This window comes from Kryptolebias marmoratus, linkage group LG9, assembly GCF_001649575.2.
Source record: "Kryptolebias marmoratus isolate JLee-2015 linkage group LG9, ASM164957v2, whole genome shotgun sequence".
Classification (NCBI taxonomy): domain Eukaryota; kingdom Metazoa; phylum Chordata; class Actinopteri; order Cyprinodontiformes; family Rivulidae; genus Kryptolebias; species Kryptolebias marmoratus.
This window is the reverse complement of record NC_051438.1, coordinates 20,240,053-20,260,123: the sequence shown is the minus strand read 5'-3', so window position 1 is coordinate 20,260,123 and position 20,071 is coordinate 20,240,053. Positions and strand designations below refer to the sequence as shown.

Genomic DNA, 20,071 nt, shown 5'->3' with positions numbered 1-20,071 from the left:
GTTTTGTATCTTTCAGTTTTAATAACTCAGTTTCAGCTCCTCTAGCACTCTGAACATTCACTGTTTTTCCTCGCTCACACACACACACACCGTGCTGTCTCTCTCCCGCTGGCTGATCGCAGACTGGCGTTTCGGGAGCGCGCCCGGGAGCGCGCAGCCTCTGCGGAGCGTCCTTTCGGTCTCCATGGAAACGGCGGACCGCAGCTCGGGCACGGAGGGAGAGGTGTCCGGCTGAGACTTCACTTTCTGGACGGCAGGATTTCACCTTTTCACTTTCCAACCGACCCGTCCCGGACGCTGGAGCTCAACTAGTCTCCACTGGAGTTACCTAGCTGGTAAACCGGTGAGTAGCTAGTTAGTTGGTTGTTTTAAAAAGCTTCAGCCGTCTGGTTGAAGGGGGTTACCTGTGTGTCAGGACGGGGGGAAGAAAGGCGGCTTCTCTTCTCTGAGCAGACAAATGAAACTTTATATTGTTCCGCCATTTTCCTGCTGTATTGTTTAGTAGAGCCATGTGGCAACATATTCAAACTTTAAACTAGACTTTACCTTTAGCTCATTTATGATCTGCCTCACAGTCAGTACGCATTTAAAGTTTATGATCTTTTTAAAATAACTTACACCTGTTCAGTGAACACATCCAAGCCAGGAGGTGGAAATGTGAGGTATGGACTTTGAACAGAAAAGATGCTCATCAGAGTGGAACGACTGGCAAACATGTTACTGGACTAAAATGGAGATTATTATTATTTATTTTCCTTAGGGCAGATATTTGAAGTAAAATGAGCCTCATATGTTAGAGTTAATAACTATTTTTATGTAGCTTCATAAAGTTCAAACACTTTACATTATACTGTGTAAATCCACAGCTGCTAATACTGTTTAGATTGGACCAAATTAAAGGCCTATCAGTGTTTTAGCTCAGCTACTACCATCCAGTGGTTTGTGAGATTTTTTTCTAACAGAGTTGGAGCTCAGAGTATAATTTGGGGATCTGTCTCAGCGACTACCACAACAAATTCTTGCTCAGTATCTGTGAGATTGACTGAGTTACAGCCATTTTTGTGTTAGCTGTGGCAGCCATCTTGGACTGGGTTGGCTCTAAGGGTTAATCAGTTGCAGATGTACAGCCAGGGTTTACTTTCTGAAGGTTTTGTGAAAATCCGTCCTCTGTTTCATAGGATATTTTGTATAAAATCGCTGCGTTTTCACCTTCAGCGGTGGGCCGTAATAAAGGATTATTGTTTGATTTTTTATTTATAACCTATAAAGTTATTTTAAGTGTTTCAAGCTGATTTAAAATGTAACAAAAATATCCAAAGAATGAGCTCTAAGTGTGATTTTCTGCTCGTATCTTTCAGCAGCTGCACATCTGGATGCGCCGGGCGTTTTCCTCCTGACAGAGATGGAGAACAGCTGTCCCACTCTGCCCTCTTTCTCCTCGCGTCCCACCCCTCTTGGAGGCTCGCCGCCCTTCACCTCCTCGCCCCGGTGGACCTCCTCGGACGTCTCGCTCCCGCTCTCGCCCGTCTCCTTCCCCCCGTCCCCCATCTCCTCCTCTCCGGCGGCGGCGGAGTCTCCTCACTCGTCCTCTCTTCTTTCGCACTGCGCCGCGTCCCGTTGCCTGGAGGGACGGGGGGGCGCGCCTGACCAGAACGACCTGACCTGCCTCAGCTGGCTGCACCAGAGAGGCGACCTCCTTCCTCTGCAGCCGCTCGCCAAAGTGACCCCGCTGCCTCAGCAGGAGCCCCGCTCACCTGCACTGCCCCTTCCTCCTCCTCCTCCGGCGTCCTCCAAACCGCCCTACTCCTTCAGCAGTTTGATTTTTATGGCGATAGAAGACTCTCCACGCAAGCGGCTGCCGGTGAAGGAGATCTACGACTGGATCGTGAACAACTTCCCCTACTACAGGACAGCGACTGGAGGCTGGAGGAACTCCGTGAGACACAACCTGTCCCTGAGCAAGAGCTTCCGCCGCATTCAGAGGGACAAGAGCCAGGTGGGGACACAACTCTGGGTTTTTAAGACAACATGATTCATTAATGGGACAGAATCCAGACTACTGAACAGTCTTCGAGCAGCACGATAAATCCAGATGATTTGTCATGAGAACAGCAGTTAGGCCAGCCGTTATCATGTACTCCTCCGGTCTCTGATGTATCAGGGTTATTTCAGAGTAACAGGTGGATTTGTGTGTCTGTTGCAGTCGGTGGGGAAGGGGTCGCTGTGGTGTGTGTGTCCGGAGTATCGGCCGGGGCTCCTGGAGGTGCTGAGGAAGACTCACAGTTATCACAGCACCAACAGTAATCTGATCAACAAGCCGGCACTGTGAGTAAAAATCACAACACGCGTTTCAGCCAGTTTCCAAGTTCCTGTTCAGCAAACCTTTTTATTTAAACTCAGGACATATTAAAGAAACAAGCCCCTGTTTACCGCACACAAACAGGAAGCGTATGTAACGATGACACACATAGGAAACATCTGAATTATTCAAGCAAAACTAAGATTAGGTTGGATTATTAAAGCTGAAGGGAGATGAGGGAAATAAAGCAAGAACTGCTGGATGTAAAGTAAAAAAAAATACATGAATAGAAACATAAATAAGCTTTACAATAAAAATAATTTACACTTTCAGGTTCACTTTAAGTAAAACTGGTGTTTTAAAGCCCAATCAAAACAATAAACACCAGTTACTGGAGCTTAATTAATAATGGAATAAACTATTTAAAATTTAGCATCAGAAAAAGTTGTTTAAAGCTATAAAAACAGTTCAAGCTTTATGATAAAACTCCATATGCAGAGTACGAGCTGCTTAGCTTAAGTGAACTAATTAGAGGTTTCAGAGCTGCTGTTAAGATGTGCAAAAGTCTACATCATACAGGACTTTCCCACAAAACGTCATTTAACATTTTATTCTCTGTATAAACACGAGCAGCTGCCAGCAGCTCCAAAATAATAAACTAACCAAGAAACGGGATTGAATAAATACAAAGTTAAAATGTGAAGCTGCCATTTGGCATCAATTTATCCTATGTTTATGGATATATATATATATATATATATATATATATATATATACATCTCCAAAGGAAGAAATTACTGATAACTGTCTCTTTTTTTTGTCAGGCCCAAAAAGTCTTCACCAGATGAATATTTATAGCGATGCATAAATAAGTTACCTACTAAACTATGCCTGTGAGGTATCTTTTACCTGTGGTGGCTAACATTTATTAAACCTGCAGCACATTTAGGACGTCGTGTGTCTTGTCTTGTTGCGTGCAGGTTGGAGGGAGCCGTCTACGAGGTGCCTGCGGCGTGCGATTCGATGGAAATCTCAGGTCAGTCCTCAGAATGTAAACCCAACACGTCTGACCCTCCCTCGTTGGTGAAAACCAGCTCTACAAGGCATTTTTTATCACCTGCAGCTTTTTTTTTTTTTTGGACACGCTGCATAGTTCCTGTGTTTGTGTTCTGTTGTCGTGGCAACTGCCCTCCATTGCCGTGGTAACCAAGCAACAGCCTGGCTTGGACTCCGTCAGACATCCCCCTCCACACCCCCACACGCTCGTTTAAGATTCTGTCCAGTGTTTGTTTCATCACCCTGCGTGTAAATTAGGTATTAATATCGACGCATTTGTTGTTCATTTTATTTGTTCTGATTTTTATGTTTCTTCCCCTCACGCAGAGCCTTTTTCCCACACCATGCTCCTCTCCTCCTCCTCCTCCTCTCCCCAAATCCTGACCGCCGATAATCCAACCTTCTCTGAAAACGCCCCGTGCCCTTTGACCCCGGACCACGAGGAACTGGTCACCATGGAATCGACTGAATACCAGCAGGACGAGGTCGGCAGGGACACGGAGAAGGACCCGCTGTCTGACAGCGGGTACATCGAGTTACACTACTACCAGTCTGACCAGTACCAGTACCTGGTGCTGCCCGGCGACACCGAGCTGGACCTGGAGACTGTGGAGATCCTGCAGCTCGACGTCGAGGCCCAGGAGGCCGCCGGGTCTCTGCTGGACCTGGCAGGAGGTGGATATTAACTCGTGTCCCCATTTAGAATCCGAAGCAGAGACAGTTCTTCAGTTGATGTCTAAAACAGTTCGACAAATTGACACAAACTTAGATTGACGATGGTTCTCGTTCAGATGCTGACGCTGCCTTATGAAATATGTATTAATGTGTCTTTAGACGTCAGTATAGATCTATAGATGGGCTGACCTAACATCTATGGATCGCTTTACTCCACGTCTATTAATGCACTTTGGACACACAGAACTCACAGAACAATATCAAAACAATTATATTTAAAACCGGGAGCAAAGAAGAGTATTAACCCAGTTAGTTTTTATGTTGTCGAACAGATTAAAGTCGTTCTCAGGGGAGGAAGAGGTGCTTCCAATTCAAGCAGGGGTCCTGTTTCTGGATAAAATCAAGTGAAAGTTATTTATATCCCATTAAAACCAGCATAAGGTAATGTGGAAACTTGTTTGCAAATTAACCCACATTTGAAGTGTTATTAAATAGATTTAAAGGTGTTACCAACCTTCTGCCTTCTCTTAAAATCTGTGTTTCCAAAAATAGATGAGTAATTACAAGAAATTTAAATTATTGTGTTATTAGGATTGTAGACTTGTTGAACAAAGAAGCACTGGTCAGTAAGTAATATAATTCACTTCCAGTTTTATTTTTGTTAATCTCTTTTCTTTCTGTAATTTTTTACTTTATCTGTTATTTTGTCAGATTATGTTTGGTAGAGCTAATTTTATGTATTTATTATATTAATGTATGTTTTGTAATCCCAGACTTTCATGGTTTTCTGTATATTTGAAACCTCTGATACGAAGTTTAAAGTAAGGCGTCTTGAATTAAATGAAAAAAAAAAGGTTTAATTGTAAATTTGACTAACTCACTGCCATTTACACGGTCTTACATGTCGGGGTGCGCTAATTATGTGTTTGTAAAATGCATGTCTTTTTTGTTGTTTTTTTCTCCAAGGTTTAGATTTTGTAATCTCACAAATAAAAACTGTGATGCTGTTCTTGTGAACTTTTTTTAAACTTTTTTAAAAATATTTGTAGATATAATAGCATCTATTAAACCAGCTTGGTGTTCATATAAACACAGTTGGAGGGAGCTATATCCACAGCATACAGGATTATACCAATTATCTACACTGTTTTTGTTTAAACAAAAAGCCTGTTGCTAAGATACCGTTTGTTTCATCCGTGTGATTTTTTTCTAATGTCATTTGTATAAACGCAAAACTTCAAATTCCTGTTTTACATTACCTCCTCGGTACTTCCGCATTCGTCACTTAATTACGAAACTACATTTCCCATAAACCGACAATCGCTCTAACCAGTGACGTATAGTCTACGTCATTGGGTCCAACGGGTCATGTAGTTCGTTGACGAACGCTTGTAAAGGGAGACGAGCGCGTCATAGACTACATTTCCCATGAGGCATTTCTCATGGTGAAGGCGGAAGGCTGGCAGATTCGCGGTGGAAAAAAGTTCTCATCATTTTTTTTTGTCGTTTGTTTTTTTTTTCCCTCACAGCGCCAGTGTGAAAAGTTAATAGCTTGTCGGCTCTTATGATACCGTAGCGGAGCTTTTTAAGGAACTCAGAGACAACACTACATCGAGAAACTGCAGCTAAAGCTAGCGGGTAAGTTTGTTTTAGAAGCGGTTTGCATTGCTCGTTGTTTTATTTATTATTATTATTATTATTATTATTTTCAGCTCCCAATCTTCTCAACAGCCAGTTTCGACCACGTTAGCGCTTTGTTTTTATTTGAACACATGCTAGTTTATTAGCTAGCTCGGGCTTTAAGATTGTTTTCTGTCGGCCGTTGCCGAGTTTGCGCAGTTCGGCTGCTTTTACCGAGGAGAGGCTTCGCATTCGGGTTCCTCTCGAGCTTCAGTGGCTGTTTGCAAACACGTCTTTGTCTGCAGGTTTTTATTTTCTGTTCGTCCATTACTTTAAGACACATTCACAGCAGAGAAATGGCAGGCATGCGGGCTCCTCCAACGCCACACCTTGAGGTGGTGAGTTTTAGTGAAAACGGAGTGAGCTTTTTTTTTTTTTTTTTGATGGGGTGACTCATAAATGTCTTATCCTCATCGTGCTGGGCACCACGGAGGGCACAGTCCCCATGAAATGATCCACAAAGAGGTGTATTCAGGCAGCTGAAATGGTCAAATTTATTTTGGAGAGCATGTTGAATCCATAAAAGCTGCAGGCAGAGCAGCATGACACCAGATAAGAGCAGCCCACTGACAGCCTCACACAGAGATAAACATTGTCTCTGCTGGAAGGACCCCACAGCCACAGGCAGCACTGTCTTTCCACCAAGTAAATGTCTCTGTGTGTTATTATCATCCATATTTTATGTCTCTGTGAACCTCGGGGGGAACTTGTGCAGCTTCTCGTTGTAATTGGTTGGTCTCGTGATGAGTTATTGTCCTTCTCCATTATCTGCCGCTCGTCCCGAAGTCAGATATGTCTTTCCACAGCCAGCTCTTTGCACGGCGTCCCCAAACCGGCTGAGAGACATGGGTCCTCCCTGTTGGACACGCCCAGGACATCTCCGTAGGGAGGCGTCCATCCCTACCAGATACCTGCACCACCTCAGCTGGCTCCTGTCGACGTGGAGGAGCAGCGGCTCTCCTTCGAGTCTCGTCCAGGTAGCAGGACTTTTCACCCTATCTCCAAGGGCGAGCCCAGCTACCCTACGGGGGAAAAGAGAACTACTTTTGACCGTTTGTATCTGAGAGGTCGTTCCTTTGGTCTCTACCCAGAGTTCATGACCACGGGTGAGGGTAGGAACGTCATCCGACCGGTAAACGGAGGGCTTTGTCTTGCGGCTCACCTCAATAGACCTGTACAAAGTACGCAAAACCCCAAGATACTTAAACTCCTCCACTTGAGGCAGCACCTCACTCCCAACCGGGAGAGAGAAGTCTGCCCTTTTCCGACTGAGGACCGTGGCGTCCGATTTGGAGGTGCTGATCCTCATCTCGGCTGAGAACCGCTCACAACGCCAACAGGACCACGTTGTCTGCAAACAGCAGACTGACATGACTGAATCCACCAAACCCGACCCTCTTCACCCCCTGTCTGCACCAAGCAGCTGAATTATTGTCCTGTTTGTTTTTTGTTGGTATGGTTTTTCTTCTGGAAACATGGAAACATTTTATGTCCCTCATATGCAGAAAATTAAATAAAGAGAGAGTGAAGACAGCAGAGTGGACAAACCCTTTTAAAACTGTAGAATTATTAAAATTAATTGTTAGTTTTATGCAGATTATTTCAGCTATTTAAAAAAAGTAGATACTTGTTGCAAATTTGAAAAGATCTCAGTTTGAAAACCCACTCGATGTATATATTTATTTTTGTACTTTCACAGAGACGTGCACTTCTGCAGGATGTGGAGTGAGCCGGGCCCAGTTCAGATTGTCGAGGTGTCCAAGGATAACCACTCCTTCACGTTGAACACCGAGGCTTTGGCTAAGATTCTGTTAGCGCCAGAAGTCCGGGAAAAACATGTGGTGGTGCTGTCAGTGGCCGGAGCGTTCAGGAAGGGGAAGAGCTTCCTCCTCGACTTCATGATCCGCTACATGCACAGAAAGGTGGGAAGTGGCTGCGTCGTTCAGCGCCTCACGGTTACTCTTTACTGAACTGAGCGCTGAAATTATGTGAGAGATTTTTAGGTGCTTCAGGGCGTCGACTTCAGATTCGTCCCCTTTTTTTTTTTTTGGATGGTTTGAAGCCTGAAGGTTGGGCCAGAATGAAAACATGAATCCGGTCATGCAACATGAGGACCAGTCCCTTCTGTAACATGTGAACAAACTCGTTTAGTGAAGACAACCAGTGGAGAATTTAGCTGATGTCTTTCTCAGGAAGTGCAGTCTATAAATGCTCTTTTGTTTAATGGTTTTCACATCATGTCTGAGATTACATTTGCAGTACTCAGTGATGATTTTTATTGATTTTTTTTCTTTTTGTTTTTAAGTCGCCATTAAAACATTTCCTGTAACATCAAGTATTAAATTATGACTCCCATTAAGTCTTTTGAGTCGGTTAAAAGAAGAAAAGAAGTGAGATTTTAGTTATGATCTGAAAGCTTTGCGCTCTTAGAAAACTACTCGCTGTGTTGTAAATTATGCAAAACGGTTGAACAGCTCATTTACATGACGTGGCAAGACGTCTCTCATCTCTTGGAACGAGGCTGTATCTGAAAGCCTCGGTCAGCCTTCTTCAGTTCTTCATCGTTCGATTTGTTTGTTTGTTTTTTTACGTTCCTCCAGGGGGACGAGAACTGGCTGGGTCAGGACGACGAGGAGCTGACCGGGTTTTCTTGGCGAGGTGGTTCGGAGCCCGAAACGACGGGCATCCAGCTGTGGAGCGAAGTTTTCACTGTCCAAAAGAGCGACGGAACAGAGGTGCTCACACTCTGAGATCATGTTCTCCTCAAATCAACAATAAAAGAAAACAGATTTAAATTCTGACTGCATAGATCCTACTTATAAATAAGTATTTATTTATTAAAAATCATTTAAAGTCTGTTTCCTTTAGCAGCAGCTTCGTAAAAAGTCGACATATTTACATTTTAGGTTTGCTGATGTTTAAAGCTGAGGACACACTACACCATTTTATTTATTTATTTTTTAATATATAAATTTTACCCAGGATTCCCAGTTGGGCAAAGTTTGCATCACTGCGCTGCTTGGGGACAGTCGATGTGACAAGTCGGCACAAAAAAATACGTTAGTGTGCGAGGGGAACACACCTGACCTCAGTCACGATTTCTTCATCCGAATCAGGACTGAGTCGGGTCGCGTGAACCGATTACACCCGACTGCGAACGCGTGCTGCCAAAAAAAAAAAAAGTGGGCGGGACACAGGAAGTAGCACCAGAAGAAGACAACTGGAAGAACCAGGAATATCAGAACAACAATGCCGAACTGTAGATGGTAACAAATACCACATGGCAGCTTCTGTAAAACAGCGAGAGAAGGCGGGGACAGTTGGTGCGTTAGCCTAATGTGTCCATGTGGCGAACGGCGAGAAAGGCAGAGTGCCGGCAACGCAGACCTGGACTACAGAGTCCCTCCCAAGAGTTTGATGTGTTCACCTGGCTTTAGATGAGTTATCAGGGGCTGATCCCTGGTCTTTCATTCGTTGCACAAAAATCTAGTTTATGCGTCCTCCAAGTCTTTTCAGAATCTGCAAAGAGTGAAATCTGTGTCCCCCCAACGTAAGAGGGGACAGAGTCTGAGGAACTCATTGCAAAGTGGGATAAATTAGACCTCAGGGGAAGATTTCAATCTGTCAGCTTTTCCTTTTCGTGAGTTATTAGTAGATAATTATATTTGTAATGTTTGCGTCTTTGCTCTGTCTCAGTTTAGGTTTGCTGATGTTTAAAGCTGAGGACACAGGTTGCAGGTTTAGAGAAACGTAGATTACCATAATAACAACCTGGAAGCTAAACAAATGTAGGAGCTCATGTTTTCCGTTTACTTTTGTTGCTCCACTTGGTTTTAGGTCTGTATTGGTGTGGGGTTTTTTTTCTCTGAGCTCATCTTCTTGGAAACAAAAGACAAAGCGAGAGATTTCTGATTGTTTTGCTTTCGCTCACTTCATCCCAGACTAATAATAGACATCAGTTCTGCTGAAGCTGAGCCCTGAATATAATCTTAATTTGGTTTTCATAGTCTCAGCTCGTGTCCAACCCGAAGTCGGATCCGGTGATTGACGTCAGACCCGACTTCACCGTGTTCGTGATGCAAATCAGAAAACCAGTAGTATTTGTCAACTGCTGTGCTCTGTGTTATGAGCCAAAAACAAGCCCATTGCGATGGGTTTCTCAGCAAACTAAGCATTTGAGCTCTGAGGCAGCATGTCCAATAACAGAGCTGGAAGTAAAAAACACAAAGTCTGACACTGCTGCTATCACTGCCTTTAAGCCTGGATGGATTTAGAAGTAGGGAATTGATCTTTTCTAAGTCAAAACTCCAACTTTAGAGGGTGTTCCAGCTGATTTTTATCATCTTGGAATTTGAAAAACGTCTGAGTACAAACAGAAAAGCAACCCACAGCACTGAATTCACTTCAACTAGCGCATTTATTAAACTGTTTAGAGATGTTTCATTTCCTTTACTGAGTTTTTTTAAAAGACAAGAACGGGAAATATCCAGAGACCAAGTTAAAAATGCTTTTGGGATGACCCAAATAATAATTTTATTTATTTTTGGTTAAATGTTTACATAAAAGTCCAGCTAAACATTTATCGTTGACCCTTTTTAGTAGCAAAATAAAGTTTTTAAATTGTTCAGATGTGGTTAGTTCTCGTTAAATAAAGTTAATTTGCTTCAGCCATGTTTAACACGCGGCGTGTCTCGTCCGTCTCCGCTGCAGGTGGCCGTGGTCCTGATGGACACTCAGGGAGCGTTTGACGACCAGTCCACGGTGAAGGACTGCGCCACCATCTTTGCCCTCAGCACCATGACCAGTTCAGTTCAGGTGACTCCGCCCCCCCCTCCGACCGCCTCTGAACTTCAAAGTTTCTCCTTTGGTTTGCTGCGGGACCTGACACGGCTTCTCTTTCTGCAGATCTACAACATCTCGCAGAACATCCAAGAGGACGACCTGCAGCAGCTGCAGGTCAGTTTGTGCTGTGGCGGAAGGAGGATTGACCTTTGACCTCACAGGAGACGCTCCAGCTGATTTTTATGCCTCAAACGATCATTTCCACCCACTTCTTTAATTATGGGGCCGCACTAGATCAGATCAGAGCACTTTCAGCTGCCCCTTGATCACATTCTGTTTAAATCAATCTGAATAAACTAATTTTAACGTAAAGAAACAACAGTGAATGTGTCACTTCTGAGACATCTGTTTGTTTCACTGATAATTTGGCCTCAGCTGAAACCGACGGCGAGGTTCTGTTGCATCCAGACGGCTGTCAGTAAAACATGACAGGACGAGGACGTAGGACAGCTCTGGGTTTGTAGCTGTCTGTAACCTCTGAGTCAAACTTCACTTCTGCCTCCGTTTAACTTTGATTGTTGCTGTTTTTGAGATCTGAATATATGAGGGCAGAGGTAAATAAACGAAGCTCCCGTGTTTACTGATTATAATTATGAGTAGCACAAGAATAATCACAACTTTGCTGCTTTTTGTGTTTAGCGAATTTGAAAACCCGACCACGCCAGTCAGCTGACTGTATTTAGACAAATAAAACGGGCAGAACGGCCTGTTTTCGCCCCCTGTTGGAAGCTTGCAGCTTGTTTGGGGCTCCCACTGTTGGCGAATGTGCCGAATGATCCCTTTTCATCTCATAAAGCTGCAAGGCTTCATTTCCCTCCTGCCTTTTGACTTGAAATGAACAAACAAAGGCAACGAAGACATCAGTTCATGTGGCACAGAGCTCATATTTCGCTTCATTTATTGTTTTGAGGCAAAAACAAATTGTCCAGCATACAAACTTGACACTATTGTCTGTCAAGAATACATTACTTGTTCAAAAAATATCAATAGTTTTTAAATATTTATAATATTGGTTCTGTTTCACACTGACTTTTATCAGGAGGACGTTTTTAGAGCACACTGAAGTCTGTAAGTTTTATTAGATTGGGTTTTATTTGTTATTCTGCTCTTATTGCGCCTGAAAGCGTGAATAAATCTATGACAAAATAATGTAGAAAAAAGCCTGGAAACCTGTGTCTTTATTGTATTAAATAGTAACATTAAAACAAAACTACCTTAGAGGTGTTTCAGTTTACTACATGATCCGTATGTGGTGTTTTTATGGTTTAAATGAAAGTTAATAATTAATAAATTGAAATCCAAGTGACCCTATATCTGTTATAAAACACCTGATATAAACTTTTCTGCAGTTTTCAGACGTTTCTTTAAATAATTTTACTTCCTAATTTGAGTTGAACTTGTGGTTTTTGCGTTTCTGCAGTCATCATTGATGATTCTGTGCCTCTTTCCTGCAGCTTTTCACAGAATACGGTCGTCTCGCCATGGATGAGATCTTCCAGAAGCCTTTTCAGGTAGAAGAAACGATTGTTGTTCGTCTTGAGTGGATTTCTTTGTTTGTTTGTTTTAAATCGAGACCTTTTCTCTCACCCTACAGTCGTTGATGTTTCTGGTCAGGGACTGGAGCTTTCCGTATGAATACTCCTACGGGTTTAAAGGCGGGAACGACTTCCTGGATAAACGGTTACAGGTACCAGTTTGTCTTTTGACTTAGCCAGATCTACTGAATACACCTGAGTGAGGTCGCACCCAGCTGATTTTAAAGACCGAGCTTAATGTTCTTGTTGTTAAAGGTGAAAGACGCTCAGCACGAAGAGCTGCAGACAGTGAGGGAACACATCCGTTCATGCTTCACCAAGATTTCCTGCTTCCTGCTGCCTCATCCCGGGCTGAAGGTCGCCACCCATCCTGCTTTTAAAGGACAACTTCATGGTAAGACCCTCGGGTTTTCATCATGTTGTTTTAAGGAGGTCGTTCGGCACAACGCTAAAAGTCGTGCGTCCTCTTGTCAGACGTGGCCCCGGATTTCAAAGAACAGCTGCAGAAATTGATTCCTAAACTGCTGCATCCTAACCACCTGGCTGAGAAGGAGATCAACGGGAACAAGGTGACGTGCAGAGGCCTGCTCGAGTTCTTCAAGGTAAGAATCCACATCGTCTTAGCTCCTTCGCCGAGCCCGGAAAGGCTCGTCACACCGCTCACGCCATATTTTCTTTTCTGTCCCCAGGCCTACATTAAGATTTACCAAGGAGAAGATTTGCCACAGCCGAAGACTATGCTCATGGTACGTGCAGAATGAGTGCAAGTTTCAGCAGGGAATGGTTGTTTCTGACTCTGATATGATTAAGACGTGTGCATTTGACTCTCCAGGCTACAGCCGAGGCCAACAACCTGGCAGCTGTGGCAACGGCTAAAGATCAGTATCACAAGAACATGGAAAAGGTGAGTTTGTTCATTTCCAACAACCCCACATCGTCTTTACGCTGCATCCTGATCCTTTTAGGCGGTTTGGAAAATAAAATATATTTAAGGAAATCTTATTGGAGTGGAACGAAATCTACTCAGCAACAGATAATTGTGGTATACTAACAGTAGTAGTGAAATAAATAACATTAGCAGCAGTTAAATAAACAACAGCACGACTGCCAGAGTTCAGCACCCTAATGGCGCCACGGTAGAAGCTGTTCCTCAGTCTGCTGGTCCTGCTCTTAATGCCTGAAGGGAGGGAGGAGAAGACACTGTGGGGTTTTGTCATGATTCAGGAGAGCCTTATTCTGCATCTGGAGGTGTAAATGTCTGTGGTGTTGGGAAGGCAGCCACAGAACAACTGCAGCGTCACTCGGCGATGCTGGAGCGTTGGGCGCTCCCTACAGCACATCTGTAGAAGGAGCCGAGACCTGAGGAAGTTGAAGTACTGATTTACCTTCCTTACCGGCTGGAAGTGGTGCCACTCCAGGTCAGGTGGTCTATTAGGAGCGCACCCAGGCAGCTGAAGCTGGACTCCACCACGTGCAGGGGAAGGAGCGTCGGTGTCACCTCCTTGGTCTCCTTTACACTGACGTGAAGGTTGTATTCTTTGCACTGCCCCTCCAGATGTCTCACTTCCTGTCTGTAGCCAGACTCGTCATTGTTGGCGATGCGTCTGCCCACGGCCGTGTCATCAGCGAGCTTCACGGTCTGACAGCCCGGGTGTTTCGCTGAGAAGTTGTACGGGATCAGGGTGAACATAAGGGGGCTCGGCACACAGCCCTGAGGAGCGCTGAGGGTGATGGGAGGGGAGGAGATGATGTAGAACCACATCGACTACAGCCTGTCCCTCAGGCCACATGTTTATGCATGTGTTCATAAACATGCAGTGTGAACGTGTGCTTGTGTCGTTATTTTAAAAAATTGTTGCTGTAACTTGTCTCTTTGTGTCCTCCCGTGTAGATCTGCGGAGGAGATCTGCCCTATATGGATCCAAACTCGCTGGAGGAGAAACACCGCTTTTTCCATGGGGAAGCTATCCACACGTTTGCATCCACCAAGAAAATGGGCGGGCAGGAGTTCTGCGACCGCTACCAGCAGCAGCTGGAAAAGGAGCTGGAGGAGATGTGGCTGTCTTTTAGCAAACACAACGAGGTTCGGCCTGTTTGCTTTTAGCATCTTTAAAGGGACAACTCATCAAACATGTGGTTGTTTCCATTAATGGCAGCCCGGAGTTGCTCCTAATCATCTGTTTGTCCTTTTCTGAAAGGCCAAAAACCTCTTCAGCGCCTTCCGGACTCCCGCCGTGCTCTTTGTGCTCATCTGCATCCTCTACATTGTGTCCGGCGTCCTGTTCTTCATCGGCCTGACCACCATCGCCGTGCTGTGCGACTGCTCTCTGGGCTTGGTCATGGTGGCCATGCTGGCGTGGGGCTTCATCCGCTACACCGGTCGGTACCAGAACGTGGGCGGAGCCATCGACCAGGCCGCAGGTGTCGTCCTGGAGCAGGTGAGAGGAAACGGAGGGGCCAGATTTTGCCCGTATATGTCTAAAACACATCCACACATTATACACGTTCACCACTTGTTGTGGCCACTAGAGGGAGCAATTGATGAGGGACACAAATGAGACGCAGATATTAGAGTTAAAAACAGTTGTTTGAAAAGCTTCTTACAGTTTGTTTTTGTAAGTTACGACAAAAGAGCTTTTATTGAGTTAAGACCTTTAAAAATGTACAGATTTGAATTTAAATTTGGTATACTCTTGCAGCACGTTTATCTGTGAACAACTTGACGATTATTATTAATATTTCCCGTCTGTTTTTGGTATCATTTCATTGCCCGTTTTCTATGGATCATTTCAGTCCTCCTTAAGTAACTTCTGGTTTTGAAATTAAAATAAATACAACTACGATTAGGAAAATTAGCATTTTCTGCAAAAATGCAGTGTGTGACTGCTGAGTTATCTTTGATGAAAATGGTGAAAGTGAACATTGAAATATTTAAATCAGAAGGATGGACAGAAAGATGGAAAAAGCACAAGACATAAATAGCAAAAAGAACATAAAGAGACAAAAAGGAAGCATTAGGAGACATAAAAAGACAAGGACTCAAAAGGAAGCACAAGAAAAGGAAGTTTAGACACAAATTAAATACGCTGAAATAGATTTCCAAGAGAGAGCCGTAGCGTCCTGAAAGAGCTGAATCAGCAGCCACACAGATGTGTTAACAAGGTGATTTTTATTCAAACCGAAATGTTGATTAAATAAAACGACAAAATAAATAAATTAAGAGCTGATTGGGTTTGAACAGGAAAATCCTCACAAACCGGCTTCAGTCACAGCTTTTTTCTTTTTGGGTTTTCATCGTTAAACTATGATCCATAAAGTCATCGAATGCTGTCTCACCTGCTTCAGTCGCCGTGCTGTCTCATAACCTGTCCCCCCCCGGTTCTGTTTTCAGGCCACCGTGGCGTTAAACAAGTCGAGAGGCCCAGACGCCAGTTTCCAGAAGAAGTCCAGCTAAAGGCCCTCCGGAGCCTCGCAGTCTCCCTCCGCTCAGAGCAAACTGCACACACACCACCGAGAGCACACACACACACACTCAGCACTAAAGCCTTATCGTCCATCCACCTCACTGACTCCAGGTGACTCCGGGTCAGCGCACCAGCATCTCTGATCGGTCCGAGGCTTCGACGCTCCAAACCCTCCGATCGGCCATGTTTCCACAAAACACTGCCGGTTTTTTCCCCCCCACAAGTTTACAAGTTGGACTCTCTGTTTACCTTTAATCTTCATAATCATTCTTTTCTCTTTTTTTAAAAAAACTGCGGCTGCATCTTACCAGGGCTGAGACACCTGGGCTGCTTTTGAGCTATCTTTAAAATACTTCCTAATGCAGTTTATACATTTAAAACATGTTTCTACAGCTCCGGTTTTTTACTCATGACCTTAAAACATTCCATTCTGTTTGTAGATTTGCTTTAAAAGTCGCTTTGAAAACGAGCGTTTCTTGTCGCTCTTTCTTTAGGAGGAGGAGTTTAAATGCACTTTCTATGCCGCAGACGTAAAATGCTGCTTGTAGTTAAAGTTTTCAGCTGTTTATTCGTTCCTCGGTGGAGCAATGTTACACTTTCTTCGTGCTATTTAGACGCGATGCTAGAGAATGCGTTTTATTGTGAAATATAGTCTGTAAAAGCTTCAAACTCTCTTAGGAATTCTGTTACGGGACACGGTCGACCAAAGAGTTACCTTTAAATGTTGCTTAAATTGATCTGTTTTACTCCATTCGCTGCATGTGTGAGCAAATCTAAGCTAAAATACACTCTGGGGAGCAAGCAGACACACCTGATCGTGAAACTGAATTGAACAAAAGTCACTTTTTTTCATTCCCATACGCCGAACACATAAATGTTCAAACAGACCAAAACCAAAAACTAAAGAAACCAGCAGGAAATGACTGTAGCTGCTCCAGACTGTTACACAACTGTCGAAGGGTTTAAACGACGCAGATGTAGTCGTTTAAGTCGTGCTTTTCGTCCTTAAATGTTAACTTCCGGTCATATTAGCAAAGCAGAGACGGCACCGACGTCTCACTGTTGTGTCTGATAGAAAGCTGCTCCGAGGCTACAAGTAAATAAAACATTTAAGCAGATTTTATTACTTACTGCTCTTTTTTATATATATATATTTACAAAATAAAGGTTTCATTCCAGATTTGTTACATGTGACGGCTGCACAACACATCACAGAACGTTAAAAGAAGAGCTAAATTCAGACATATTTGTTTTATATTCACGTGGAGCAACAGTTCGACCAATCATTTGTGTGTTTTTTCTGTCGCTTTTTGTTTGTGGGGCCAAGCGGAGCTTCTTAGAATAAATTTGGTTGTGGATTAAAGCACTGTGATTACAACAGTCTTCCGCGTGACAAAAGGCTTTATTTTAGGTCTCCTTCTGATTGGAGAAGTGAAACGGAAGCCGTTTGGTGGGTTGTTTTTTTTTTTTTTTTTTTTAAGTTTAGCATGAAGAGAAAAGAAGCGGGCTCCTCGTGGCGTAATGTGTTCAGTCAGTTTTAGCACAAAATAAAAAGCTTATAAAACTAAACTCAACTAAATATGCAAGTCCTAAGAATTCAGGGTAAAAACGTGACTCAAAACGTGGACGATCCTTCATTTCTTCACCATCGTGCTGCACTTTTTAACATCTGCCCTTTTTCCTACCAGAGGAGACTTCAGGATGTCTTACTTTTTGCACTTCTTCTCTTTGGTGCTTTTTTTTTTGCACACAGCTTGTTCCAAAAGTTTAAAATAAAATGAAATGCATGCATTTATCATAATAACAACCAATGTAATCATCTCTTGCAGTGGTTCAGTGGCCTTGACGTGACAAAATGCTGTTTTACAAAGAATAAACAGAGCTTGATGCAGTTACTGTACCGGTGTAATCTGTTCTTTCCTTTTTGATTTCTTTGTTTTTTAATGAATTGATTTTAAATCTCACCAACACAAAGACCTGCCAGGAGGCAGACAGCACTGAGTTTGATCCTTCTCAGGCTGGAAAAAATACTATTTGTGTAAATTTCAATAAAATTTAGACATTTTTGTATGTAGTAATGACATAACTGCTTATTTTATTTCATAATTATACATTTAACTTAAAAGTTTAAGGCATGTACTGCAAATTAAAACCAAAGTAGCTGTAAGTCATTGGTGTTTTTGTGTTTTTGCAATTAATTTTTATTTCTTAAAGAATGATTTGTCAGGTTTTTTTGTTGGTGTGCTTCTCTTTGTTTCCATTTTGTCACTTTATTTTTGTTGTTGTTGTTGCTTTGTGTTATGTGTTGGCACTCTGGGACAAGACTGGTGAGCCCCCTGTGGTTCTGTACGCAAGAATCTGTTCTACGTTCTGTTAAATTTGTAATATGAACCATAAATGCAGTTTTTAATCACCATTGCTAGAACATCTTATATTGTCAGCTGGAACGGGAAATATGAGTTCAACTATGGCAAGCTCATTTGTCATATAATATTTGGACAGCAGATATTCATAATTCAGTTCTCCATTTTTGTGCATCTACAGATAGATTCGTCTTACCTAGAACATAATCTGTGTTATGAACTGGACCAAACAAATGGCTCCTGTACAGGTTTTAAGTCCCGCCCCCTTCATGTAAACAAACATTTATTTTCAGACTCTTCGCTGCTGTACTCTGTAATTCGTACCTAAAAGAAAGGTCATGTGACATAACTGTAGGCGGGGCTTAAAGCCCCACATCCCCAGCGCACAGACTCTGGTTCCAAAAATCCCTTGGTTTTGGTTCTCCACAACGAAAGAAGGCACACCGGGAATGCCACATCACATACTGCAGCTAAATTTGAAAAAAACAACAACAACACAATAACAGAACACTGTAAGGTTCTACGCCAGCAGGTGTCATATGTATCAGTTCTGTTTAATAAAGTAAAACAATGTGAGTTGTTTGTAACCCAGCAGTGTTTGCTGTGTGTTGATTATATGATACAACTGTTTGCCATAGCCATCTCTGTTATAAACGCAGGTCAGTCTTCTAGCGTCACTTCGCCCTGGTCCTAAGATGTCTGACTGTTTCTATCTACAAACGTTTTATTTTTGTCCTCTTCCTCCTTCCTCTTCCTCCCATCCCGCCGGCTGCCCCGCTCCTCTCCCCCCACGTCGGCATGCCGCCTCCGAACAAAAGAATAATAATAATAAAAATAATAAATTATGTATAAATCTTGGATGGGGTGAATTTCGCGTCCCCTGCTTCCTTATATGGAAGCGACCGGCGTCTCGGCCCAGCCCTCCTCGCGCCGTGAGCGAGGAGGCGCGTGCACCCACACCGGCCGCCGTTCTCTTCCATATAAGGAAGCGAGTTCAACGAAAACGGGACGAAAGGGAGGAGAAAGGGGGAAGAAGGGGAGGAGGAGTTCCGCACTTCCTCGAAACACACGGACCGCCTTTATGCTGCCCGTTATAACTCATTAATGACGCCATTAGTGTCGCAAATAAAAGCGCTTATTACAGCTTAATAAGAGCTGTAATAATGTCACAACACAAACTACACAAATTAAAGGTTAATAGAGATATATGTGGTCATTATTTTGTAATTTAAAAACGCGAACCTAATTTGTTGATTTAATAAAATACAAATAAGTCATCTGTATGGATTAGTAACTCTACAAGCAGGGATTTGTAGTTTTTATTCAGATAAAGCACTTATATGTATGTTTTAACTGCTCATACTGTAGCAGAGTTAATAAAATCAATATCAACAGTGTTTAGATGTGTGTTTACCAGTGCTGGAAAAGAAAAGATGTTTTTGTCGCTGCTTATTGTGACAAATTACTCCTACTTCTCTTACGTGTCTCGCACGTGTGATAATTTGGGTCAAAATTCAATCATTTTAAAGCAACAGCTAGACACTTTATCATTTCTTATCTGGCAACCCTGGTGCTCATAAACGGACATCAGCTGTCAATAACCAAAAAAACAAAACAAAAACATATTTTTTCTGCTGCTCAGAAGGAGGTCTTCTTCATAAAAGTTATGCAAAATGGACCGATCGACTTTTAGGGCCGTTCAGGAAACACGGATGGATCCACCGAAGTCTAGCGCAGACATGAGCGTTCAGAAATGGAGCAAGCTTGCGGAACCAACAGAGGCGTGGCACAAAAAATATTGGTGTGATGGACATCTCCTGGACAACATTTGTCACAACTGGAGAGATTTATTTCAAATAAATACACACGATTGCTGCAATTTGTCCTTCATTTGCTCCTTAATGCTGCTGGTTCACCATCAATGAGAATATCTTTTAAAACATTCCAACCGGAGAACACGCATGAGTTCTCCAATCAGAATGAATCCTTACTCCGTTGTTCTGATTGGGCCGAGGCGGCCTGAGGTGAGTTGTAAAAACCGGCATTTTGGCGTGATTTCGCCTTCAGATCCTGGCTCGTTAAAATTGTTCTTTGCGTTACTTTTAAATTTAGAGGGTAGTAAAAGTGGCGATTTTGTTTTGGTCCTTTCGGCTTGCC

The 20,071-nt window shown here is 43.1% G+C and overlaps 2 protein-coding genes across 2 annotated transcripts; both read left to right on the top strand.

Annotated features, from left to right (window-relative positions):
- The first annotated feature begins 193 nt into the window (after positions 1-193).
- On the top strand, positions 194-5,358 carry si:ch211-145o7.3 (forkhead box protein N3). Its single transcript, XM_025004228.2, has 5 exons — positions 194-343; positions 1,359-1,996; positions 2,204-2,325; positions 3,280-3,335; positions 3,683-5,358. Exons 2-5 carry the CDS (start codon positions 1,403-1,405, stop codon positions 4,039-4,041), a joined length of 1,131 nt encoding a protein of 376 aa, XP_024859996.1. The 5' UTR covers positions 194-343; positions 1,359-1,402; the 3' UTR covers positions 4,042-5,358.
- A 124-nt stretch (positions 5,359-5,482) lies between these two features.
- atl3 (atlastin 3) lies at positions 5,483-17,451 on the top strand. The gene is made up of 14 exons (XM_017408495.3): positions 5,483-5,668; positions 7,410-7,632; positions 8,311-8,445; positions 10,421-10,525; positions 10,616-10,666; positions 12,007-12,063; positions 12,147-12,239; positions 12,343-12,481; positions 12,562-12,689; positions 12,777-12,833; positions 12,920-12,991; positions 13,979-14,170; positions 14,286-14,525; positions 15,479-17,451. The coding sequence occupies exons 2-14, from the start codon at positions 7,429-7,431 to the stop codon at positions 15,539-15,541; spliced, it is 1,536 nt and encodes a 511-aa protein (XP_017263984.1). The 5' UTR covers positions 5,483-5,668; positions 7,410-7,428; the 3' UTR covers positions 15,542-17,451.
- The last annotated feature ends 2,620 nt before the right edge of the window (positions 17,452-20,071 follow it).